The sequence below is a fragment of the Diabrotica virgifera genome, chromosome 1 (genome assembly GCF_917563875.1).
Source record: "Diabrotica virgifera virgifera chromosome 1, PGI_DIABVI_V3a".
NCBI lineage: Eukaryota > Metazoa > Arthropoda > Insecta > Coleoptera > Chrysomelidae > Diabrotica > Diabrotica virgifera.
The window spans coordinates 118,860,122-118,883,651 of NC_065443.1; the positions used below are offsets into that span (position 1 = coordinate 118,860,122).

At 33.4% G+C, this 23,530-nt stretch overlaps 1 protein-coding gene across 4 annotated transcripts in view; it reads right to left on the minus strand.

Annotated features, from left to right (window-relative positions):
- The window catches only part of LOC114324152 (adenylate kinase isoenzyme 1), a 70,651-nt gene that overhangs the window by 32,580 nt on the left and 14,541 nt on the right, over positions 1 to 23,530 (minus strand). For 2 of the 4 annotated variants that reach the window (XM_028271898.2, XM_028271897.2), the window contains exons 2-4: positions 7,481 to 7,618; positions 3,893 to 4,264; positions 412 to 613 (exon numbers count right to left, since the gene is read on the minus strand). In XM_028271898.2, the coding sequence (XP_028127699.1) occupies positions 542 to 613; positions 3,893 to 4,264; positions 7,481 to 7,618 (582 nt within the window). In that variant the 3' untranslated portion in view covers positions 412 to 541. Of the gene's footprint in view, positions 1 to 411; positions 614 to 3,892; positions 4,265 to 7,480; positions 7,619 to 22,459; positions 22,740 to 23,530 lie in introns of those variants that run through there. The other 2 variants (XM_028271899.2, XM_050643221.1) reach the window with 2 other exon arrangements.

Below are 23,530 nucleotides of genomic sequence, written 5' to 3' on the forward strand. Positions count from 1 at the left end.
GTTCCGCTAATGAACCTGTCTTTTATCTTTATAAAAGTAGAAAAAAAAGTTTAATTTCTCTTGCTTAATATTTATCGTCTAATAATTTTAACTGTACTAATATGCAAATGTTTACTTTAAGTTCAAAATGACTAATTTACAATGATTAACGCGATGTTAAAATACTCAAATTTTTTACCCATGTTTACCAAACATTGGTAACGCCACTTTTTTTGCGCATTCTGACCGAATTACGTTTTTACTATACTTAGTGTTTAAATAGAATTCAGTGGCCAATTTGTATCATATCTGAGACAGTATCAGTTTACCGGTTACAGATTACCGGTTACAGATAACATATTACAGATGTTTACATTTGAAAACCCAGTTTTTAGCGTTTGAAAAGCATGTATAATATAAAATAAAATGCCATTATTAAGAATAAAAATATAATTGCAATAAATAAATACTTAATTTAAAAATAAACATTTCTTTTTTTGCCTAAAATAACATTTGGTGTTGAATTTTCCTAATTGTACTTGTACCTTAACAACCTAACAAATCAAGCCACCAGGGTGTCCAGAACTGATGTCACTTCGGCAAAAATTTCATCTGTTGTTCGTTCTGCATTGATCTAAAAGAAAAAACCAATATTTTAAAAAAGAAACCGTTTTTCAATTATTTTGGTTGAATTTTCACTAAACGATAGGGAGAGACTGAAAAATTATCGAAATATTTCTTATTCTTATTGATGGATTCGACCGTTACTGGATGGAAATTTATTTTATCTACCAAATAAACACTGAACACTTTTATTTTCTGACATGTAAACATTGTAAACTGACATGTGGTGATTGTCCAAATACTTACATCGGTCAAACTGGTAGAATCTTTGACAAACGCATAGCAGAACATAAACGGGCTTTCAATAATAGAATCTTTCTTTTAATGAACAGTATCAAATTCGTCATATTCAAAATAAAGGCCTTAAGCTATCTTTATTAGAGTCTATGGAAACTAGTAAATTAAAAATACAGATGATATAATTCAGCATGACTAACTTGAGACAAACAACTCCCTACTCATAGTATAGACTCATAATAAAAACCTATCACTTGAGAAAGGCACTCTGCCGAAACAGCTGCAGTGACATTAATTTTTAATCAATTTTGTGAAAATATTGAAAACAAAAGATTTCACTGTTGTATTCATATATTTCTTATTCTATTAACTACTGATACTAACTTAAGGAATATAATTATATTTAATGAATAGCGCTTCTTCCATGAGAAAATCATTAAAAGATGGACTTGTAGGAGGCCCAATGGTAAGACTCTAAACGAGATCCACTTTACCATCACGGACAACTAACACATACATAGGTAGTGAAAGATGTTACAATCTTAAATAAGTTTTTCCGAGTGCATATTAAACATTAAGTTAAAGAGAAAATGTCCGAAGAAAAGAACATATAACAACCTTAATAGAAGGAATAAGTGAATATCGATATCTCGAACACGACATCAAAATTTCTAGAGACCATCAGACCAAAGAGATAGATAGAAGGATTGGTCTAGGCTGGGCAGCATATGGCAGATTGAAAGACATATTCAGAAGTGAAATTCCTTTAAGCCTTAAAAGGAAAGTATACAATCAATGTGTTCTTCCAGTCATTACGTACGGAGCTGAAAGACTAACATTAACCAAAGCAAGGGTGTCAAAGTTTAGAATAGCACAGCGGAAAGACTTGCGGATCGAGCGAGAAATTTATAATTAAGGCAAAGAACGGGTATGTAAGATATCATAGAAAGAATTACCAGATTAAAATAAAGTCTCGCAGGACATATTATAGCGGGACTGCAGGGTGACAGGTGGACAAAAATACTGTTAAAATGGAGACCTCGCATGGACAAGAGACGCAAAGGCAGACCACACCAACACTCTGGACAGACGACATAAAAAATGGATGGTAGATGGATGCAATTAGCAAAAGATCGAACTTCCTGGAGAGGTGCTGAGGAGACTCATGCCCTGCAGTGGAAAAGAGAAGAAGCTGGATGATGATAAATAAAATAATACGAAGAACAGGTAAAAATAAATTAATGAAATCATCATTATTTCTCTTAGTACCTAGAAGCACGAATACAGCAACTCGAGGAGGAACATAGAACCGGTCAGTCTAGACAGTTTTATAGGGACCTAAAAACAACGACGAGCAACACGACCAACAGCCCAAAATTTATAAAAGACGATGCAGGAGAATTGCTCACAGACGACGAAGAGATAAGCCGCCAATGGAGAAAGTATTTTGAGCAACTCTTAAATAGAGAAAACCCCACAACGACAGGGCAACAAAGACAGTACCAGTTAGCCGAACCTGAAATACCAGGGCCCACAATAGCTGAAGTAAAGTCCGCAATTTCATCCCTAAAAAACCATAAAGCCCCAGGCCCAGACGGCATACAGGCGGAACTGCTAAAAAAGGGGGAGAAAAACTACATCTTGAGATATATCATCTTATAAGAGAAGTCTGGGAAAGAGAAGAAATACCGAAACACTGTCATGAAAGCCATATAATACCTATTCACAAGACGGAAGACAAACAAATTATGTCGGAACTATAGAGGAATATCGTTAATCAATACAACATACAAAAGTATATCCATAATACTGTTTAGAAGACCAACTCCATACGCAGAGGAAATAATAGGCGACTACCAAAGCGGATTCAGACCGGGAAGGTCGACCATAGACCAAATCTTCGTCCTACGTCAGGTGTTGGAAAAAAACTGGGAATTCAACCGCGATGTAAACCAAATCTTCGTGGACTTTAAACAAGCTTACGATTCTGTTAGCAGAGAAGCATTGTGGGAGACTATGGTAGAAATGGGAGTACATGGAAAGCTGGTACGATTAGCACAGGTGAGCACGGAAAACGCTTCTGCACGAATCAGAATTGGCAGCACCACGTTGGAGGAATTGCTCATTGACACCGAACTTGGACGAGGAAATTCTCTCACCCTCCTGCTGTTTAACTTCGCACTGGAACATGCAGTAAGGAATGCTCAGCCACAACTGACAAACGGATTTGCCGCCCAAGGATGAAAAATACTATTAGCCTTTGCGGATGACGTGGACACAATTGGACAATCCACCAGAGATGCAAAAGAAGTTTTCACCCTATTCGAGAACGGAGCCAAGGAAGTTGGTCTTAAGGTCAACGAGGACAAGACCAAGTACATGGTGGTTACGAAGAACCTAAAACCAAGGTTTAGACAAAACATGGAGCGATCATAACATCTAAAAATAAATACGAAAAGGACGTGCCAGCCAGGATCATTGCAGGAAACAGGGAATATTACTCATTAATGACCCTACTTAAATCAAAAATACTCTCAAGACCAGCAAAAATAAGATTATATAAGACAATAATTTATCCCACAATAATGTATGGAACCGAAACATGGACTCTGAACCAGCGGTAAACGACAAAATTACTGGAACTTGAAACAAAGATACTGCGGACTATCTACGGGCCTTGCAGAGAAGAGGCAACAGGAGAATGGAGAAGACGACACAATGATGAACTCCAGACAATATATGGAGATGAAAACATAGTACGCTACATTAAAGCAAACCGAATACGACGGGCGGGTCGCGTGCTAAGATCGAGTGACGAAAGACTTCTGAACGCCACATTCTGGGAAAGGCCCAATGGCAAAAGGTTAGTTGATCGTTCAAAAAAGACATGGAAGGACGCAGTGGTCGTGATCTACGCAAAATGGGAGTACAGCAATGGGAAATAACTGCTTAGGACCGACAACAATGGAAGGAAATAGTAAACGCGGCCAAGACTCACATAGAGTTGTAGAGCCAAATGATGATGATGATGAAGTTGATCATTATTTCTCACCTTGATTAACTTGGTGGCGTAGTGTTCCAAAATCGCATTGGTGTAGGTATTGAAGGTATTCAACCTCTTCTTAATCGTCTCAAGGTTGTCGTCGACCCTTCCTGAAGTCTTCGCCCTTCCCAGTAATCTATCGGTCAGAGTTTGTTCTGACGCTTCGAAGAATATGATCATGTTGACGGGTGCTACATTTTCCTCGAACAAAACTCCTTGGTCCCTTTCTCTGGGATATCCGTCAATGAGGAATCCCTTCGAGGTTGGCAGGGCTTTAACGATAGCGTTTCTAATGAGCTCTAGTACTATCTGCATGGGAACTAGTTCACCCCGTTCCATTATCGCAGAAAGTTCTTTTCCCCTTTCGCTTCCACTCTCAGTCTAAAAGAAAAGAAAATTATGTAGTATAAAAACAGATTAAACTTGCTACACAAAAATCGTAACAATTATAACCGGTGGTCGGATGTCAAAAATTGTATATTTACAAGTAAAAAATTATTAATTAGTAAAATATGAAAATACAGGGTGTAACAAAAATACAGGTCATAAATTTAATCACATATTCTGGGACCAAAATGAGTTCGATTGAACCTAACTTACCTTAGTACAAATATGCACACAAAAAAGGTTACGGCCCCTTGAAGTTACAAGATAAAAATCGATTTTTTCCGATATGTCGAAAACTATTAGAGATTTTTTAATGAAAATGGACACGTGGCATTCTTATAGCAGCAACATTTTAAAAATAAATTATAGTTAAATTTGTGCACCCCATAAAAATTTTATGGGGTTTTGTTCCCTTAAACCCCCCCAAACTTTTTTGTACGTTCCAATTAAATTATTATTGTGGTACCATTAGTTAAACACAATATTTTTAAAATTTTTGGGCCCCTAATACTTTTTGGAAAAGCTAGTTTTTATCGAGATATTTTGAATGTTTGTCAAATCCACCACATATTTCTATATTGTTACGTACGATTGTAGAGACCTGGTAATAATAAATATGCAAATTTTTTTATAAATTACAGTTTGAGGTATATTTTGAACAGTAATAGAAAAGAAGCCACATCTCGGTAAAAGGTGCCTCATCGGAACAATACTATGAGGCAAAAAAATTTTAAAAACATCCTGTTTAACTAATGGTACCGCAATAATAGTTTAATTGGAACGTACACAAACATTTGGGGGGTTTAAAGGCACAGAACCCCCATAAAATTTTTATGGTAACATATTAAAAAAGAAACTGCATCTCGATTAAAACTGGTTTATCGAAAAATATTAAGAGGCAAAAAAGTTTTAAAAATATTGTGTTTAACTAAGGGTACCACAATAATAATTTAATTGGAACGTACAAAAAAGTTGGGGGGGTTTAAGGGAACAAAACCCCCATAAAATTTTTATGGGGTGCACAAATGTAACTATAATTTATTTTTAAAATATTCCTGCCATAAGAATGCCACGTGTCCATTTTCATTAAAAAATCTCTAATAGTTTTCGATATATCGGAAAAAATCGATTTTTATCTTGTAACTTCAAAGGGCTGTAACTTTTTTTGTGTGCATATTTGTACTAAGGTAAGTTAGGTTCAGTCGAACTATTTTTGGTCCCAGAATATGTGATTTAATTTATGACATGTATTTTTGTTACACCCTGTATATAAGGTTGCGTTTCGGTTCAATTTGAGTCTGTAACCAATCTCCTATACGTTCTTCAAGGTTTACCTGTTATTAGGGAAGACTTTGTGAGAGGAATTAATTGAAACGACGCTTATCATCTACGTGAAAATTGTATTAAAAAAATATTATACAGGAATTAAAAAAATATTGCAGAAAACTACATGTTTTGTTTTATTAGTCTCACAAAATTATCGCATCTAAAATATTATCTCTTCATCGCCCTCTTAGTTATTCTGTATTTTTTCTTTGTTATGATAATTATTCTAATGGCCCTCTGGTAATTTTTTTCTATTAATGTACATCGTTAAACCATTTCAACCATTTTGAATATTACTCATTACTATCCAAAAGCTTAGAACTATATAAAATTTAACGTGAAGTAAAACTCCCTGGTGTAGTTGGTATATTTAATAAAAATTTAAAAAAATTTTAAAAATCCAAAAGGATTACGTTCAGAACATTTTCGGACTTATCAGTCCACCATCAGTGAACTCCCTGTCCTTGCTAAATAGCCACAATGCCAAACACTGGTTAAGATGTTTGTGCCAACCACATATTAAAATTTACAAAAGAATTTGGCCTAGATTTGATGCCAATGGATTACTACCAGCAACATGATGCTCTACTGTATCACATTAAGAGATTTTTTTAAGTGATTAGGTCTTCATTGAACCACGTTTAGTCTGTCAATATTTAACAAGGACAGGAAGTTCACTGACGATGGACTGATAAGTCCGAAAACGTTCTGAACGTAATCCTTTTGGATTTTTAAAATTTTTTTAAATTTTTATTAAATATATACCAACTACACCAGGGAGTTTTACTTCACGTTAAATTTTATTTAACTAGATGATATACAGCCAACCTTCGGGTATTATCCCGTTTTATTTATCTTAAAACTATACTTTTGCCAGAAGGAATAAATCAGCTCATAAGTTTAGCTGATGAGCATAAGTTGTTCGTATGGGAAGGTCGTGTACAGATGCAATATTCATCATAAAACAGACTACAGAGAAAGAATTAGAATACAAATGGCCCGTATTCCTATGTGTTATTGACTTGAATAAGACATTTGACAGATGAATAAGGTATTTTAAATCGTCTATCCAAGCTTACTGAACTTACAGATATAGTTGAAGAAGTCCCAAGTTTTTTATAAACTCCATTTAATTTTCGATTCTCTTTTTAATTTTCTCTCTAATAGTCCAATGATGAGGTTACTAACGAGGAAGTTATAACTACGTTAAAACAGATAACAAAAAATGAAAAAACTCCTGGAGACGACGAAGCAAAAAAATGAATATAACTGTAAACTATTTTGGAGGCAGTTAAAAGCTTAATGAACGAGTGTCTCTTTAGGGTGTTATTTCAACCTCTTGGCAAAATGCTCACGTACTTTTACTACACAAGGAAAGAGACAAACAGAAAGTAAAAAATTACAGACCTGTTACCATATCCGTACAAACTGCTTACCAAAATAATTACTAACAGACTATCAAATAAATTCAATAGTTACCAGTCTATGGTTGTAGTATCATAGAACAACTACAGATAATAAGAACACTTATCTAAAAGTGTAACGAATACAACAATTAACGTCTTCATTTGGATTTTTTTGGGTTTTCAACACAACACTCACTCTTCCTAATGCTGGCTAAGTATTTGTGTGATCTAAGTATACTCTTCGACACTTTTGATGTCGCTTCCGTATCTAAGACTTTTGGAATATATTGGTTTGTTATCATTATTATTTTATATAAATTCATGTTTAAACTGATTTTGGCAGATTCTTGATTAAGCTCCTTTAGAATGTAGAGTACTTCCTCTGCATTACTGCTTATGGGTACTATGTCATCAGCAAACCGGCGAGTAGGTTGGAAGAAAAATTAAACCCATAATAAAACAAAAATCATAGACTTACCTCTGCTCGCAGAAGATCTCCACTGGATAAGTGAGTGAATCCATATTTTTCGACTATTTTATCACACTGGGTGCCTTTACCTGAGCCTGGTCCCCCCAAAATCCAAACTATTGGAACGTTAAGAGCTGGAATGGGTGCCTATAAATAAAAAAAAAATATGATATCCATTGTCACCGTAATTATGGAAGATTATCTTTTAAATTAGGTATTATATATTTCGGAAACTAACCAAAATATACATAAAAAAAGTATTTGGTGTTTTCTCTTCCAGGTCGAAAATCGTCTTAAAATTGATTTGTGTTTCATTGTTAGAGCTGAAAGTAAAAAATGTGAAATGAAATAATAGTACATTATATACCGCGGGACTGAAGTAGTACATTTAATCCTGAAGGTAAAGTTTATGGCCCGACCGCAGGGAGGGCCATAATTTACCTGAAGGATTAAATGTACTTCAGTCGCAAGGTATATACGATACTTTTCGTACTTCCGGTATGATTTTATTAATTATTTCAATAATTTCAATCAGTTTTTTCTCTCTTCAACTCATTTAATAAACTGTCTTTAAAATAAGTTACCATAGTAACATTGCGTTGTGACAGTTATAATTTAGAAACATTGTCATTACTAGTGTCATTGTAAAGAAACATTGTTATTGATAATTATTGGTATCATGAGTGAAGAAGGTGTATCTGATATTGATAAAAGAGCAGCCGAAGTAGGTGAAGAATTGTTACCACCGAAATCTAGAAAACTATACGAGCAGCAGTACGATGCTTTTAAAAAGTGGTGCCGCTTAAAAAATGTGAGACAACCTACTGAAAATGCGCTGTTAGTCTACTTCGATGATAAATCAAAAGCGGTTTGTGCCTCAACTCTCTGGGCACATTACTCAATGCTGAAATCGGTTATTAACATTAGAGAAGATATTGATATAAGTAAATTTCCAAAATTATTAGCTTTTTTGAAGAGAAGAAATGAGGGATTTAAGCCAAAGAAGTCAAGAATTCTCACGTCTAAGCAGGTAGATCAGTTCTTACGGGAGGCTCCGGATGATAAATATTTAATGTTTAAGGTAAATTTGGAAATTTGTTTATATTCAGAAATTTTAAGAAATCAATTTTTTTGTAGGTTGCACTTATTTTGGGCGTTGCGGGAGCTTGTCGTGGAAAAGAGTTGGTTGATTTAGAAATCGACGATGTGAGAGATTTGGGCGATTCCTTCCTAATTGCGATTAGAAACACCAAAAATAAAATTGACCGAAATTTTGTGATCAAAAATTCAGAAAACAGTGCCATCAGTTTTGTGGCGATATTTCGGAAATATGTGGCATTGCGAAAGACAGGGACAACTCATTCAAAATTTTTTGTTCAATACATCAACAAAGAATGTACTACGCGAGTAGTAGGAAAAAACATGTTTGGTACAATTCCACGGCAAATAGCAGCTTTCTTGAAATTAGAAAATGCGACGTCTTATACGGGACATTGTTTTAGACGCACATCTGCGTCTTTGTTAGCTGATTCGGGAGCAACAATAGACGTGCTGAAGAGACATGGAGGATGGAAATCCTCCAACGTGGCCGAGGGATATATTGAATCGTCTATTAAAAATAAACAAAAAATTTCAGATAAAATATTTGGTCAAGTCGCCGATTCGTCCACTATAGTTATGCCACAGTCCTCATTCTCGCTTCCTGTTTCCGCAGGATCTTCGAAACAAACACCAGTTCAATATGAAAAGGACCTATCTGTTACTCGTCAGTTACCTGCTGCATTAACCCAGGAAAGACTGGTCAATATGACGAACTGTCACAATATTAATTTGAATATTAACGTTAATTACCATTCTAATTAATTATATTTTTCAATAAAATATCCCTTAAATTCGTTTGTTTGTGATTTAATCGTTCCGGGAGTTTCGTCAATATTTAATCCCGGAGGGATTAAATGTGACACTTTAGTACCTGTCACAAGGGAGTGAAGTTGTCACTTTAGGCCCGGAAGTACGAAAAACATATTTAAGTAGTCAAAAACTCCTGGCAAAACAAATGGAAGAGGCAAACATCGAAATTACACAAAATACAACTTACTATTAAAACAATTCAGCCACCTAACTTAAGCAGAAGGGGCAATTAGTCGTTTAAAGGCTAAGATTTGATCACATACGGCTGACACATAGACACCACATAGCCTGAGAACCTACACTCTGGGCCAAAATTAACCGGCCACCTTAAAAAGGGGTCATTTTTGATGTCTTATATCTCCTAAACCTGTTGTCCGATTTAAGTGATTTTTTAATATGTTATAGCCTTATTCCTGGTCAATATCGTTATAATAATATTGTTGCTAAACAGGTAAATTTTCATTGTATACCGGGTGTACGAATCAAACTGTGTTTTTTTCTTAAAGTTTGCATCACCCTGTGGAATATTCTGGCATTTGTTCTGAAATTAAAACCTAACTATAGTCTCATGCTTTTTCAATATTTTGTTGTTTGATTGATTCGCTTATGTTGGATAATAAAAAAGTTAGTTGCTTTAACAACTAGACATGTTTTTATCAATACAGGGTGCTTTTAAAAAATTTTGGCAAAGTTTAAGGGATAATTCTGCATGAAATAATAATGACAGTTTGCTTTATAAACTTATGTCCGCAAATGCTTCCTTTCCGAGATAGGGGGTGTTGAAATTTTTCTGACAAACTGACGATCTACTTATTGCTTTAAAACCGGTTGAGATATGCAAATGCAATGTGGTGGGTTTTATGACGTAGTTTTTGCGTATTTTTTGACATACAATTAAGAATTTAATATTCACCTTCGGCGCGCATACGGGTAATAAGAGCCATCATATTACCCGTATGCGCGCCAATTGTGAATATTAAATGCATAATTGCAAATATTAAATGCAAATATTAAATGCATTAAAATGGTGAATATTAAATGAAAATAATAACTACGTCTTAAAACTCACCAAATTTCATGTGTATGTCTCAACCGGTTTTAAAGTACCTAATAAATAAATCGTCAGTTTGTCAGAAAAATTTCAACACCCCCTATCTCGGAAAGGAAGCATTTGCGGACATAAGTTTATAAAGCAAACTGTCATTATTTTTTCATGCAGAATTATCCTTTAAACTTTGCCAAATTTTTTTAAAAACCCCTGTATTGATAAAAAACATGACTAATTGTTAAAGCACTTAACTTTTTTATTATCAAACATAAGCGAATCAATCAGACAAACAAAATGTTGAGAAAGCATGAGGCTAGGTTTTCATTTCAGTATCCTACAAATGCTAGAATATTCCACAGGGTGATGCAAACTTTAAGAAAATAACACAGTTTGATTCATATACCTGGTAAACAATGAAAATTTACCTGTTTAGCAACAATATTATTATAACGATATTTTCAAGGAATTAGGCTATAACATATTTAAAAAATCACTTAAATCGGACAACAGGTTTAGGAGATATCTTCTTCTTTTAGTGCCGATTCCTTTCGAATATTGGCGATCATTCTGGCTATAATTATTTTATTAACTGATGCTTTAAATAGATTAGTTGTTGTTGTGGAGAACCATTTCCTCAGGTTCTTTAACCATGATATTCTTCTTCTCCCAATTCCTCGCTTTCCAAATACTTTACCTTGAAGGATTAACTTCAGTAATCTGTATTTAGTGCCGTTTCTCATTATGTGTCCGAAATATTCTAACTTTCTCCTTTTAATGGTATACATCACCTCTCTTTCTTTGCCCACTCTTCGTAATACGGTCTCGTTGGTTATCTTGTCCGTCCATGATATCCTTAGGGTTCGCCTGTATAGCCACATCTCGAAGGCTTCAAGTTTTTTATCCATTGCTTCAGTGAGTGTCCAGTATTCAACTCCTTAATACAATATTGAGAAGATATACCATCGTAGGAGCCTTATTTTTATCTCCAGTTTAAGGTTGTGACTTTTAAAAAGTTTGGCCATGTTATTGAATGCACTCCTAGCCTTCTCTATTCTACATTTTATTTCTTATTTCTTAGGAGATATAAGACATCAAAAATGACCCATTTTTAAGGTGGCCGGTTAATTTTGGCCCAGAGTGTAGTTTTATATAGTGTATCGAGTACGATCAAGAAAAAAAACTTTATACAAGATCTTACGAATGTGATCTTCTGCCAATTAATGTACTAGATTCCTACCTTCGGGAAACGAATTTTTATTACAAAATTTAACTTTTTATTTATATTCTATTTTTTTCCTATATTGTAAACCATAACGTAATGTAAACTTTATAGTGGCAAAATTGGCTCCCTGTCAATAACCTTGTAGTTAAGACACAATAAGCTAAATAAAAAAACTACACAAAATTAATAGTACCTGTCAAAACAATATTGAAAATATAAATATATTTTGAAATTGTAGTAATTTATAGCGTTATCGGCAGCCAAAAAAAATAACCAATCGCTTCGGTGGTGTTCGGTTTTCTTAGAGTTATCTAAACTGTGCAGTTTAGTGAAAAATCGCTAGTTCTCTTGTTAAAAGGGTATCGAAAACTGATTAACACGAAATTCTCAAAAAAAGAAAAATATGGTATTAATAATTAATATTGACCGTGCGTTGTAGTACCTACTGTGTCTACTAAATACAATGTAATATTTATAGTCGAGGAAATGAAGCTGAAAAAATGGCAAAACATCGCATTTTTTTCGTCCAGCATCGATTTGTACAAAAATTTGGGATTATACTCACTTCGCCCTCTAGTTCATTTTCTATATTGAGCCGTTGTACGCTTTTGGTTTTTTAAGGGTGAAAACTACCCCTAATTGTAAAAAATTATAAAATAATATTTTAAACTTTAATATTGACAACATTTGGTTCTTATTAGTTACATAATGAATATTTTATGCTCTAAGATATACTATTATAATATTTCAACCTTTAAAACCGCCCTGGTTGGAGATATATATAAAAAATTTACTTATCCTAAAAGAATAATTTCGGCTTGCATCGATTTACATAAAAATTTGGGATTAGGATCATGTGACCCTTTACTTCATATTATATATGATGCTTAAGGGCGCTGATTATTTTTAGGGGTGTAAATTACCCCTTATTATCAAGAATTATATAAAAATATTGTAAACTTTAATATGAGTAAAATTTGGTTTTGATTGGTTAAATAATGATTGCTTTATACTTTAGGATATATTATCATAATATTTCAACCCTTAAAAACCACCCTTAATAACATTACCAGTTTTTATAAGTAGATATTTTAATAGGTCTATACAAAAAAAAGTAGAATTAAAGAATTACAAAACATTTATTTACACACAAATACGAATTTACAAATATGTACAAATACAAATAAAACTAGTTTTTTAGTCATCTTCCAGTATACGAACCGGTTCTGTGGTATTATACATACATTGAAAATTATCCATAAGCGGACTATCCGAATTTTTCGAAAAAAATAATTCGTTTTATAAACATAGCTCCTTCATTTTTGTCGGTGAAAAGTTTTTTCAAAAATGATTTTTGTACTATTTTTTAAGAGTTATAAGATTGTGTAAACCAAATTGCGTAAGATCCCTCAGTTTTTAATTAGGGTGGGTTTAAAGGGCTCGAACAAGGGGGTGTTTGCTCGTAAATAGAGGTTTTAAACAGTTATATCTCGCTAACTGTTCACTGTAATAAAAGTTTATTTACAAGTGAATTTTAGCTATTAAATAAGCTACAATTTAGTAAATTATCACTTTTTTCGTAGCTCCAGTATTTTCGGAGATATTTTGGAGTAAAAGGTAAAAAATGGGAAATTCAAAAAAATTAATTTTGATTTAAACTCCAATTTTTCTAAATTTAGGCCTTTTAAGTAGGTCAAACTTCTTAAATGTATTGATAATACATATATAAAAGGAATTACAGAAAGGTGAAGACCAATTTTTAATCAGGAGGCTAATTAAGTCGCTTAATTTTCAGACTAGAAACTTTTCATTACTTTTTTTTGAAAGGACTAACAGTATACTTGAAAAAATATTATTTTAGTTTTCCTCGAAAAATGCAAAATTTTTCCGTTATTTTGCTTTGAATATTTCAAATTATGCATTTCACGAAAAAGCTAACTTTTAATATGCCGTATCACGGTTTGTATTGGTCTAAGCATTATTACAGAAAAATAATTTGGTTTATGTTACTAAAAGATACAATTTTGATATACATAGTTTTTTTGATTAAATGCATATTTTTCGAGGTATTCTCAAAAAACCCTCTAAAAAAGTCGATTTTTTCATCGAAAAACTGTTACTTTCAAGCGCGAATAACTGGAAAAATAAGAGTTTTACGAAGAAAATATAAAAAACATTTTTTTCTTATAATTACTTTTTACATCGATTTAAATAGTTAAAATGGTATAAAAAATTCCCGCCACCGAGATGGGGTGGCAACCACCCTCAAGGTTTTAGCGTACCGCGGCATGATATGGAAAATGATCCTTGGACTATTCCCTACCTTCTGTGAAAATTTCAAGTAAATCCATGCTGGACGAAAAAATTGAGAGCCACAATGCTTCATTTTCTCGACTATTAGTATTGCTGAACATTTCAAGTGAACATTTTTTCAATAAGTTTTTAATTAAATATCTTTTAGGAATATTTTTAATATTTTTAGACACATACTCCATAAACGTCAGTTGCAATGCGGGGATAAGCTCTCGAAGTTTTGTCACTTGGGACAGAGAGCAATAAACCTACGCCTATCTGATGATGACTCCAAATAGAGTCGAAAATCGTCGATTTAGAGTGCTGGTTTGCGCTCTCTGTTCTAAGTGAAAAATAAGACAGTTTTGCCTTCGCATTACAACTGAATAAAAATGGTATACATTTTTTATTTAATTGATTATTTCATTCATAGGAGATTCTGACCAATGGAAACCTACAGAAATAAAAATTAAACTGATAATTTTTGATAATATCCCGTCGTCAAGTATATTGCGTCAGATGCCCTTCGTTGCTACGAAAAAATACATTCAGTGATATTAATGACAATTAATGTTTTAAAAATTTTAAAAGTGACGACTTTCAACCGTCAAATATTTATAACTGTGTGTTTAATTGTACTAATTTGTACTTACATAAATAAATTACAATAAAATTTTGATTTTGAACCGTTTTATTTATGAAATAATCGCAACAAATTGCACTCGATCTCTAAAATTATTATCAAATTTTTGCGGGTCGTGAAATTAAAACTGTCAAAGTGTAGGGGAGAGTTGGACAAAACGGGATACCATTCTTGTTTATTTTTATTATGGAAAAAATGTTAAAGAAATTATCATATTATTATTTTTTATAGGTATAACATTTATTGAAGCACACAAAAACATATTTTTAGCTATTTTTAATGACTGGAAAATAGTAAAAAAAATATTTATTAAAGTCCTGCACATCCCGTTTTAGCATACCACGGTTGGATAAAACGGGATGGGTTCACAATATTTAATTTTTTGCATAAAATTATCTAAAAAGTATATTTAAGTAGATATAAGACTACAAAGCAATAATTTACCTTTGAAAAAACAATATCTTCAGTAGTCAGAAACTTAAAAATAGGCCTTTTTGATGTTTTATTGCAAAATGGGAAATAAGGCCTTTTATTTACGACTAGATACCTATATCAGAACAAAAGTCACATAAAAATATGTTGTTCTTTTCTGCAGTATGAGAACACGCTTTATCGCTATTTAAAAAATTAATGGGCCAACAAATAAATAGGTGGATAAAACGGGACATAAAAAACTGTATCTATCCCATTTTATCCAACTTATAAGTGTCCCGTTTTGTTCAACTCAGACATTTTTCAAAACAAAAATGGCTCCTGCCTAAACGTGAAACTAAAATTAGATAGACTACACATGAGAATATTCGTTAATGAGTGCTTAATTAAATGTAATAGTCACCGGAATTATATATAGATATGTAGGCAATATAATATAGAAAACAACGCACTTAAAAGTACAAAGTACCAAAAAAAATAGAGTCAAACAATTCTAAACACAACTTTTCATCAAATAATGGCATCGAGGTAAAACGAACTGAGAATGTTAAAATGACGACCGAGAACAAGTTTTCGCCGTTGTGCGATTGATAGCAGCACTAGTTGGGTCTCTAAGCTAGGTATCCCGTTTTATCCGACTATCCCGTTTTATCCAACTCTCCCCTACTACTGATTATTTTTTAATGATTTTAATTTCCAATCATGTAGCAAGATTTTTCATGTGTTTAATTCTGCCCAATCAGATTATTATACGGGGCACTTTCTACCTAGATTAATATACTGGGAATGTTTTTAGGTAGATTGTTTCTGTTTATTTACAACGAGTTTCCTAGTCTTACAACTGTCACATTCAAGAAAATGAACCATAATAAGCTTTTAGTTCTTCATCTAATGCCAAATTATCACGACGACAATAAAAATCGACAATTTTAAGCGCTCGAGTGTATTTCGGTAAGATTATTACATAAACAAAACTGTATTTATAAATAATTTCACTTAATATTTAATTGAAAACTGCGTCTGAATATTTGCTAAACTGTGCAGCAGCGGCGACGCGTGACTTTTTCTAAAGTGTTACCAAAACCAGATGCAAAAAAATCTTATTTAAAAAAATGAAGATATGGCTAAATGTATATATAGCTTTAATAATATCATTTTGTATATCACTAGTATAAACTAGTACAATCATCATGGTGGTAGAAACCAACAACAGTGATACTGATTATGGCCCTCGGAAGCCAAGATCTGGCAGGGGAGGAAAAGACAAGGCCTCTCAGGTCGTTAATCAGTGAATTCCTTGTCACAAAAGCGGAGATGAGAGAATAAGACTGTCCAGTACTAAAATTGGAACCTGGAATGTTCAGAGCATGTTTCAGCCTGGTAAGATGCACAATACAATTCAAGAGATGAACAGGTTGAATATTGATATACTGGGTATCAGTGAAGCCAGATGGCCTAACTCAGGCTGCTTCTCAACAGCAGAAGCTACAATATATTATTCAGGTAGCGATGATAACCTACATAGACACGGAGTGGCAATAATTGTTAATAAAATATCTAATAGAGCAGTGAAAGGGTTTGTCCCCATCTCAGAAAGAGTCATGTTACTACAATTAGAGACATCTCACGCCACGTTGAACCTGACACAAGTATATGCTCCTACGACGAATGCCAATGAAGAAGAACTAGAATTATTTTACCAGCATATCGAAAAAGCACTGAAAAAAACAAAAAGCAGAGAAATCACGATAGTCCTAGGTGATTTCAATGCAAAAATTGGAAAGGGGCAAAGCGGAAAATGTGTAGGAAAATATGGTCCGGGAAATCGCAATGAGAGAGGTGATCGTCTACTACAATTTTGCCAAGACCAGAACTTCATTATCACAAACACAGTTTTCAAACCACCCAACAGACGACTGTATACATGGCGATCGCCCGCAGATTCATCGGAGAAAGTAGTTAGGAACCAGATAGACTACATTATGATAAACGAAAGATACCATAATGCTGTTAAAGCCGTAAAAGCATATCCCGGAGCAGACGTGGCCTCAGACCACAACCCACTTATCGCCAAAATTACACTCGCACTTAAAAATATTAAAAGAAATCAGAGAACAGCTACAATAGACATAAGCAAGCTAAAAGAACCCAACGTAAAAGAATGTCTTCAACTCGAACTGCATAAGAACTGTAGAGATCTGAACATAGACACCAATGACATTGACGAGCACTGGGAGCAACTAAAACATTGCATACTAGAACCTTGTAAAGATATACTAAAGACTTCCACAAGGAGAAAAGAGGAATGGATGAATGACGAGATACTGAATATGATGGAACAACGGAGGCAATATAAGAACAAAAATGACAATAGATACAGGGAGATTAACCACGAGATAAGAAAGATGATAAAGCAGGCAAAAGAAAAACACTTTAAAGAGAAATGCAAAGAGATCGAGGATCTCCAAAAAAGATACGATCTATTTAACCTACATAAGAAAGTCAAAGAAATGGCTGGACTAAGAAAGCAAAATCTAACTGGTGCACTTATGGATAGACACGGGGTCGCTATAACAGAGACCGATGAGAAAGTACAACGTTGGGCAGAATACATCGCTGAACTGTTCGATGATGAAAGAGGGTACCTGGAACACATAGAACTTACTTCAGGAGAAATAGGTCCATATATTACAACGGAAGAAATAATACATGCGTTAAAAACAATGAAGAACAGAAAAAGCCCAGGACCTGACATGCTTCCTATCGACCTTTTAAAAATTATAGATGAGCAGCATATTGATATTTTAGTGGTACTCTTGAACAAAATTTATAGCTCAGGCACATTACCCAAAGAATGGTTGACGTCGATCTTTATTTGCCTCCCTAAAAAGAAAAACGCACGAGAATGCGGCGACTACCGCACCATTAGTTTGATGTCCCATGTGCTAAAGTTGCTACTGAAAGTCATCCATAACCGAATATATCATAAACTAGACATAGACATTAATGATACGCAATTTTGGTTTCGCAAAGGCCTGGGAACTCGTGAAGCTCTTTTTTCACTTAACATACTTATACAAAAGTGCCTGGACGTCAATCAAGATATATACGCGTGTTTTATTGACTATAATAAAGCATTCGACAAAGTACGACATGAACAATTAATGCATGTTCTGGAATCAAGGAAGCTGGACTACAATGACCTCAGGATTATATCGAATTTATACTATAAGCAACGAGCAAAAGTACGTGTTAACGATCAGCTGTCGGAGGAAATTGAAATCAGACGTGGAGTGAGACAGGGATGCGTGTTGTCGCCGGTTCTTTTTAATGCCTACTCGGAAGAGATCTTGAAAAAAGCTCTGGATGGTGAAACAGCTGGAATAAAGGTAAATGGAGTTCCCATTAACAACATTAGATATGCGGATTAAACTGTCATCTTAGCTGAAACTATTGGGGATCTTCAGAGGCTGGTGACCAGAATAGCAGAGTTTGGAGAAGAATACGGGCTAACAATGAATGTCAAGAAGACAAAGTTTATGAGAATATCGAAAACTCAAAGAAATAACGAAAATCTCGTCATCAACGGATCCAATATCGAACGAGTCGATCAATATGCATACCTTGGAACAATGATCAACTCCACAGGAGATTACTTACAGGAAATCAAAATCAGGATAGAAAAGGCTAGAGCATATTTTAACAAAATGAGGAAAGTGCTCTGCACAAGAGATTTGAAGTTGGAGCTAAGAGTTAGGTTGGCTAGGTGCTACGTTTTCTCGACTCTGTTTTATGGAATGGAAGCTTGGACCTTGAATGCTGCATCAATGAAAAAACTAGAATCATTCGAGCTGTGGGTGTACAGAAGAATTCTGAAAATATCGTGGACAGAACACGTTACAAACAAAGAGGTTCTGAGAAGGACGAATAAAGAAATGGAAATCCTAAATACCATCAAAACAAGAAAATTGGAATATCTCGGACATATTACACGTGGAGAGAGATACAGCTTGCTCCAATTGATTATGCAGGGAAAGATTCAAGGAAAGAGAAGCATAGGGAGACGCAGAATATCGTGGCTGCGCAACCTGAGAGAGTGGTACGGATGTATATCAAATGAACTTTTCAGAGCAGCCATCTCTAAAATACGAATAGCTATGATGATTGCCGACCTCCGCCGCGGAGATGGCACTTAAAGAAGAAGAAGTATAAACTCCCGGAAAAACAGTTGATGTTTCTAGATGTTGGCAAAATTTTTGATCTTTTTGACAATTAATGTTAACAATTCCCTGTAATTGTCTCGAATTTCAGAGCCGTCGCCCTCAAAATGACCACGAAACACTAATTCTTGTTTGGCCAAAAAACATACGGTATCTCTTATAAGTGTGCTAAGGATATACCTATCTATTTTTTTTAAGAAACTCATTATGTTTAGCAATATTTGCTTTAAAATCTTGGCAAGGCTTGACTAAGAGAACTTTCGATTCTTGTTTTGCCAAACTAAATCAAATTGGGTATAAATCTTACATGTAGGTAACTGAAAAATTTCATGTCTCTTTTTTAAAACTCTAAAACTATTTAAATCGTGAACCTGGTCCACCCATTTTTCTGTAGAAACCAGAAGACATGGCCAACAATACAGCCTATTTTTCTTGCAACCACATAACCAATGATTTTCACTGTATTACCAACTAAATTTAAAATATCGAACTACTTTTTTTGATTCCTTTTTTAAATTGTTTAAAATAGGTCTTTCATTTTCAATAATCTCATTTTTTTCTTCAATCAGAATTACTTTTCAAATAGTTAATCGATTACGCCGCGACACTCATCCATGGTGAACTGTACGCACACTTTTTATAGGTACTGTAAGCAAATTTAAATCTGGTAACAGCCCTACTGATATACACAGCGCGCTTACGCCCGTCGCTCCTTCAAAATTTTCAGACACTAGCCGGTCCCGAGCCTCCCCAGCGACAGCGAGATAACCATTCATTGTAACCACAAATGAGACTGGTAACAGAATATAATAAAGTGCAACTGAGTCACATAAACTCGCCAATATTTTCGTGTGTCTACGAGTAGTTGGCTATTTACTGAATTAGGTACTATTAACACATAATATAATAATATATTTCTATTGGTAAAAATATAGATAAATAAAATTATTCATCATCATAAAGTATTTATTTGCAAGATTTTTAACTGTTACCAATGGTAACTAACAGTGGTTACATGGACGGTTTGCCAGTGCTGTTCCCTTTGACAAAGACTTGAATTTATAATGTAAGTATTAAAAAATAATCTATTGAATATCACACGATACTAAGAATAAATAGGAAAATAATGCTCCAATTTTGTTCTCAAACTTGTTTCCAATCGGCTATTGCCAGGCAACAAATTTTCGAAAAATTGTCGCATTATTGTTAAACTATTCTCTCTCTTGTGATATTAATGTTGATAATAATTTTTGAGAATTACCCGTCGTCAAATAGTGCGGCATATGTCCTTCGTAGTTACGCAAATTTCAAATTAAATAAACATTCAGTGGTATTAATCACAATTAATATTTTACAACTTGTCAAAGTGAATACCATGCGCAGATTTAGAGCTCTTGTGTAATTATAAGTGATTATTTCATTCATAGAGATTCTGACCAATAGAGAGCTACAAAAATAAAAATTACAGCGGTAATTTTTTCGATAATTTCGATATATAAACAAATTTGTTATTATGACTTTTTTGAGGAATGATCTATTAAATGAAAATACTTTCATCTCTTTGCAACTTCCGGTTATACCGGAAGTTGCTTATAACTAGGTTTTTTTAAATGGGACACCCTATATATTTTTACATTTTTGAATTCTCCTCAATATCTTCTTTCTTAAAATATGAGATTTTGTAATACTATACCGGGTATTTTAAAAGATATTTACGTTTTTTTATTAATTTCGTGGCAATATTCACACCCTGTAGAATTGTAATAGTTTGACATTAAAAACTCTGCTTACGTTCAAGTGATTTCTAATATAGTCTATTATTGTTAAGAATCATTAGTATAGCTTATTTTGAAATTTTAGTATACAGGGTTGATCGAAACTCGGAATGAATATTTTCTGAGTTTTCTTAAATAGAACACCCTGTATTTTAGTATTGTAATGAAATGGTATTTCATAGTACTTTCTTATTTTATAAGTATTCCCTATACCTAACTACTTTAATTTGTGAGTTATTGGTGATTAAAGCTAAACATTAATTGCAACAAAAAATACGTAAAATTTCATTAGGTTGGCCGTGAAAATATTCAATTACAAATAATTTTTCAGAAATAAATACATATTAATCCAGACTGATCCTTAAAATTACCAATAATGGTTTCGCTATCAAAATACCTACGTAGTTAAGATTGTTGGTGCGACTAACAATTAAGCACAAATTAAAGCAGTTAGGTTTAGGGAATGCTTAAGAAATAAAAAAGTACCATACAATATCATTTCAATACAATACTAAAATACAGGGTGTTCCATTTAATAAAACTCAGAAAATACCCATTCCGAGTTTCGACCAACCCTGTATACTCAAATTAAAAATTTAGCTATACTAATGATTTTTAACAATAGTAGACTATATTAAAAATCATTTGAACGTAAGTAGAGTTTTAGTTGTCAAACTACTACAATTCTACAGGGTGTGAACATTGCTACGAAATTAATAAAAAAAACGTAATTATCTTTTAAAATACCCTGTATAGCATTACAAATCCTCATATTTTAAGAAAGAAGACATCGAAAAGAATCCAAAAATGTAAAAATATGCAGGGTGTCCCATTTAAAAAAACGAAGTTATAAGCAACTTCCAGTATAACCGGAAGATGCAAATAGATGAAAATATTTTCATTAAATAGATGACTCTTCAAATCCCCTTAATTCAAATTTTCTTTATTCTTTTGCCTTTAGTTCTCGAGATATTTCTAATAGGCCAGTTATCTGCCTCACCCTGTATATTATTTACTTATTTTATTGGAAATTATTTTTTTCCTTCTTTTATCTGCTAAACATGGCCTATAAACAAAGTTTGTGCTTAACAAAATTGACTTTTATTTATTGCACGTGACACACACACGTGACACGAACATTTTTGTAATATCGACTTGAGCAAAAAATGTTGAGCAGTCTATTAGCCCCTTTAGATTATTACTTCTTTTAAGATTATATTGCATTCCTTATTTATTTTCTAACTCTACGTCCCTGAGAGATCTTATCAAAGATACCTACTATAAAAATATCGAAATCTTATCAGTGAGTCAAGCCCAAGACTTAAGTTACATTACGTAATAGATAAACCAATTTGTTTAATTTTAATTGTACTTTAAACAACCTTTCTAACTAGATCCGTATTTACTAAATAAACAGTATTATAATAACAGAAAAACAAACTTACCATTTTAAACACTGACGTACAACAATCTACAAAAACAATTACTCCTAAATTACTCCTAATTGAAGTGAGCTAAATACAACTACTGCAAGGCAAGATTATCTCAAATTAATTCACTGCACTGGGCTTTAATCCCAGAATAAATCTACACTAAAACACGAACATTTTTTGATGCTCGCTCGTGAGCTGTGACATTGAAACACAACGATGTTGATGTTCAGGTGCCAATAATTTTTATAATAGAGGAAGCAGGGAATTGTGAACTTGACATTGATGGAGTGAAATAAAAAAAGAAATATTTTGCTTATTTTATCAAGCAGAAATAATTAACACGGTATTTTTAGCCGATAACAAGTGAAATTATTATTGTCTACAGTCATTGAAAAATGTGATATTTAATATGTTACACTGAGAAAACTCTAACACCCTTAAAGTTTACAGAGAAAACTGTAGGTGGACAAAAAAAATAATTGTAGGCGAAGAAATGAAGTATTTGTTGTTTATTTGGATTTATATGACTGCGGACACTAATAGAATATAAAATAGTAATAAACCTACCAAATTTTTACAGTTGCATCTATATTAATGAAAGTTTTTGCATTCGATTCGTAAGAGTCTTAGGAAACTTTGTGAATGAAAATGATGATGACGAAATGAAAATTGCTTTATTGAACACAGAAAATGGGTTTTCCAAAATTAGTCGAGGAAATGAATTGGCTCGCAATTTTTTCGTCCAGCATGTATTTACTTGAAATTTTCACAGATAGTAGGGAACAGTCCAAGGATAATGTTCTATATCATGCCGCTGTACTCTAAAACATTGGGGGTGGTTAACACCCCATCTCGGGGGCGGGAATTTTTTATTACATTTTAACCATGTAGATCAATGTAAAAAGGAATTCTAAGAAAAAAATGTTTTTTACATTTTCTTCGTAAAACTAATATTTTTTGAGTTATTCGCGCTTGAAAGTAACAATTTTTCGACGAAAAAATTTCTTTTTTAGAAGGTTTTTTGAGAATACCTCGAAATATATGCATTTAATAAAAAAACTGTAGATATCAAAATTGTATCTT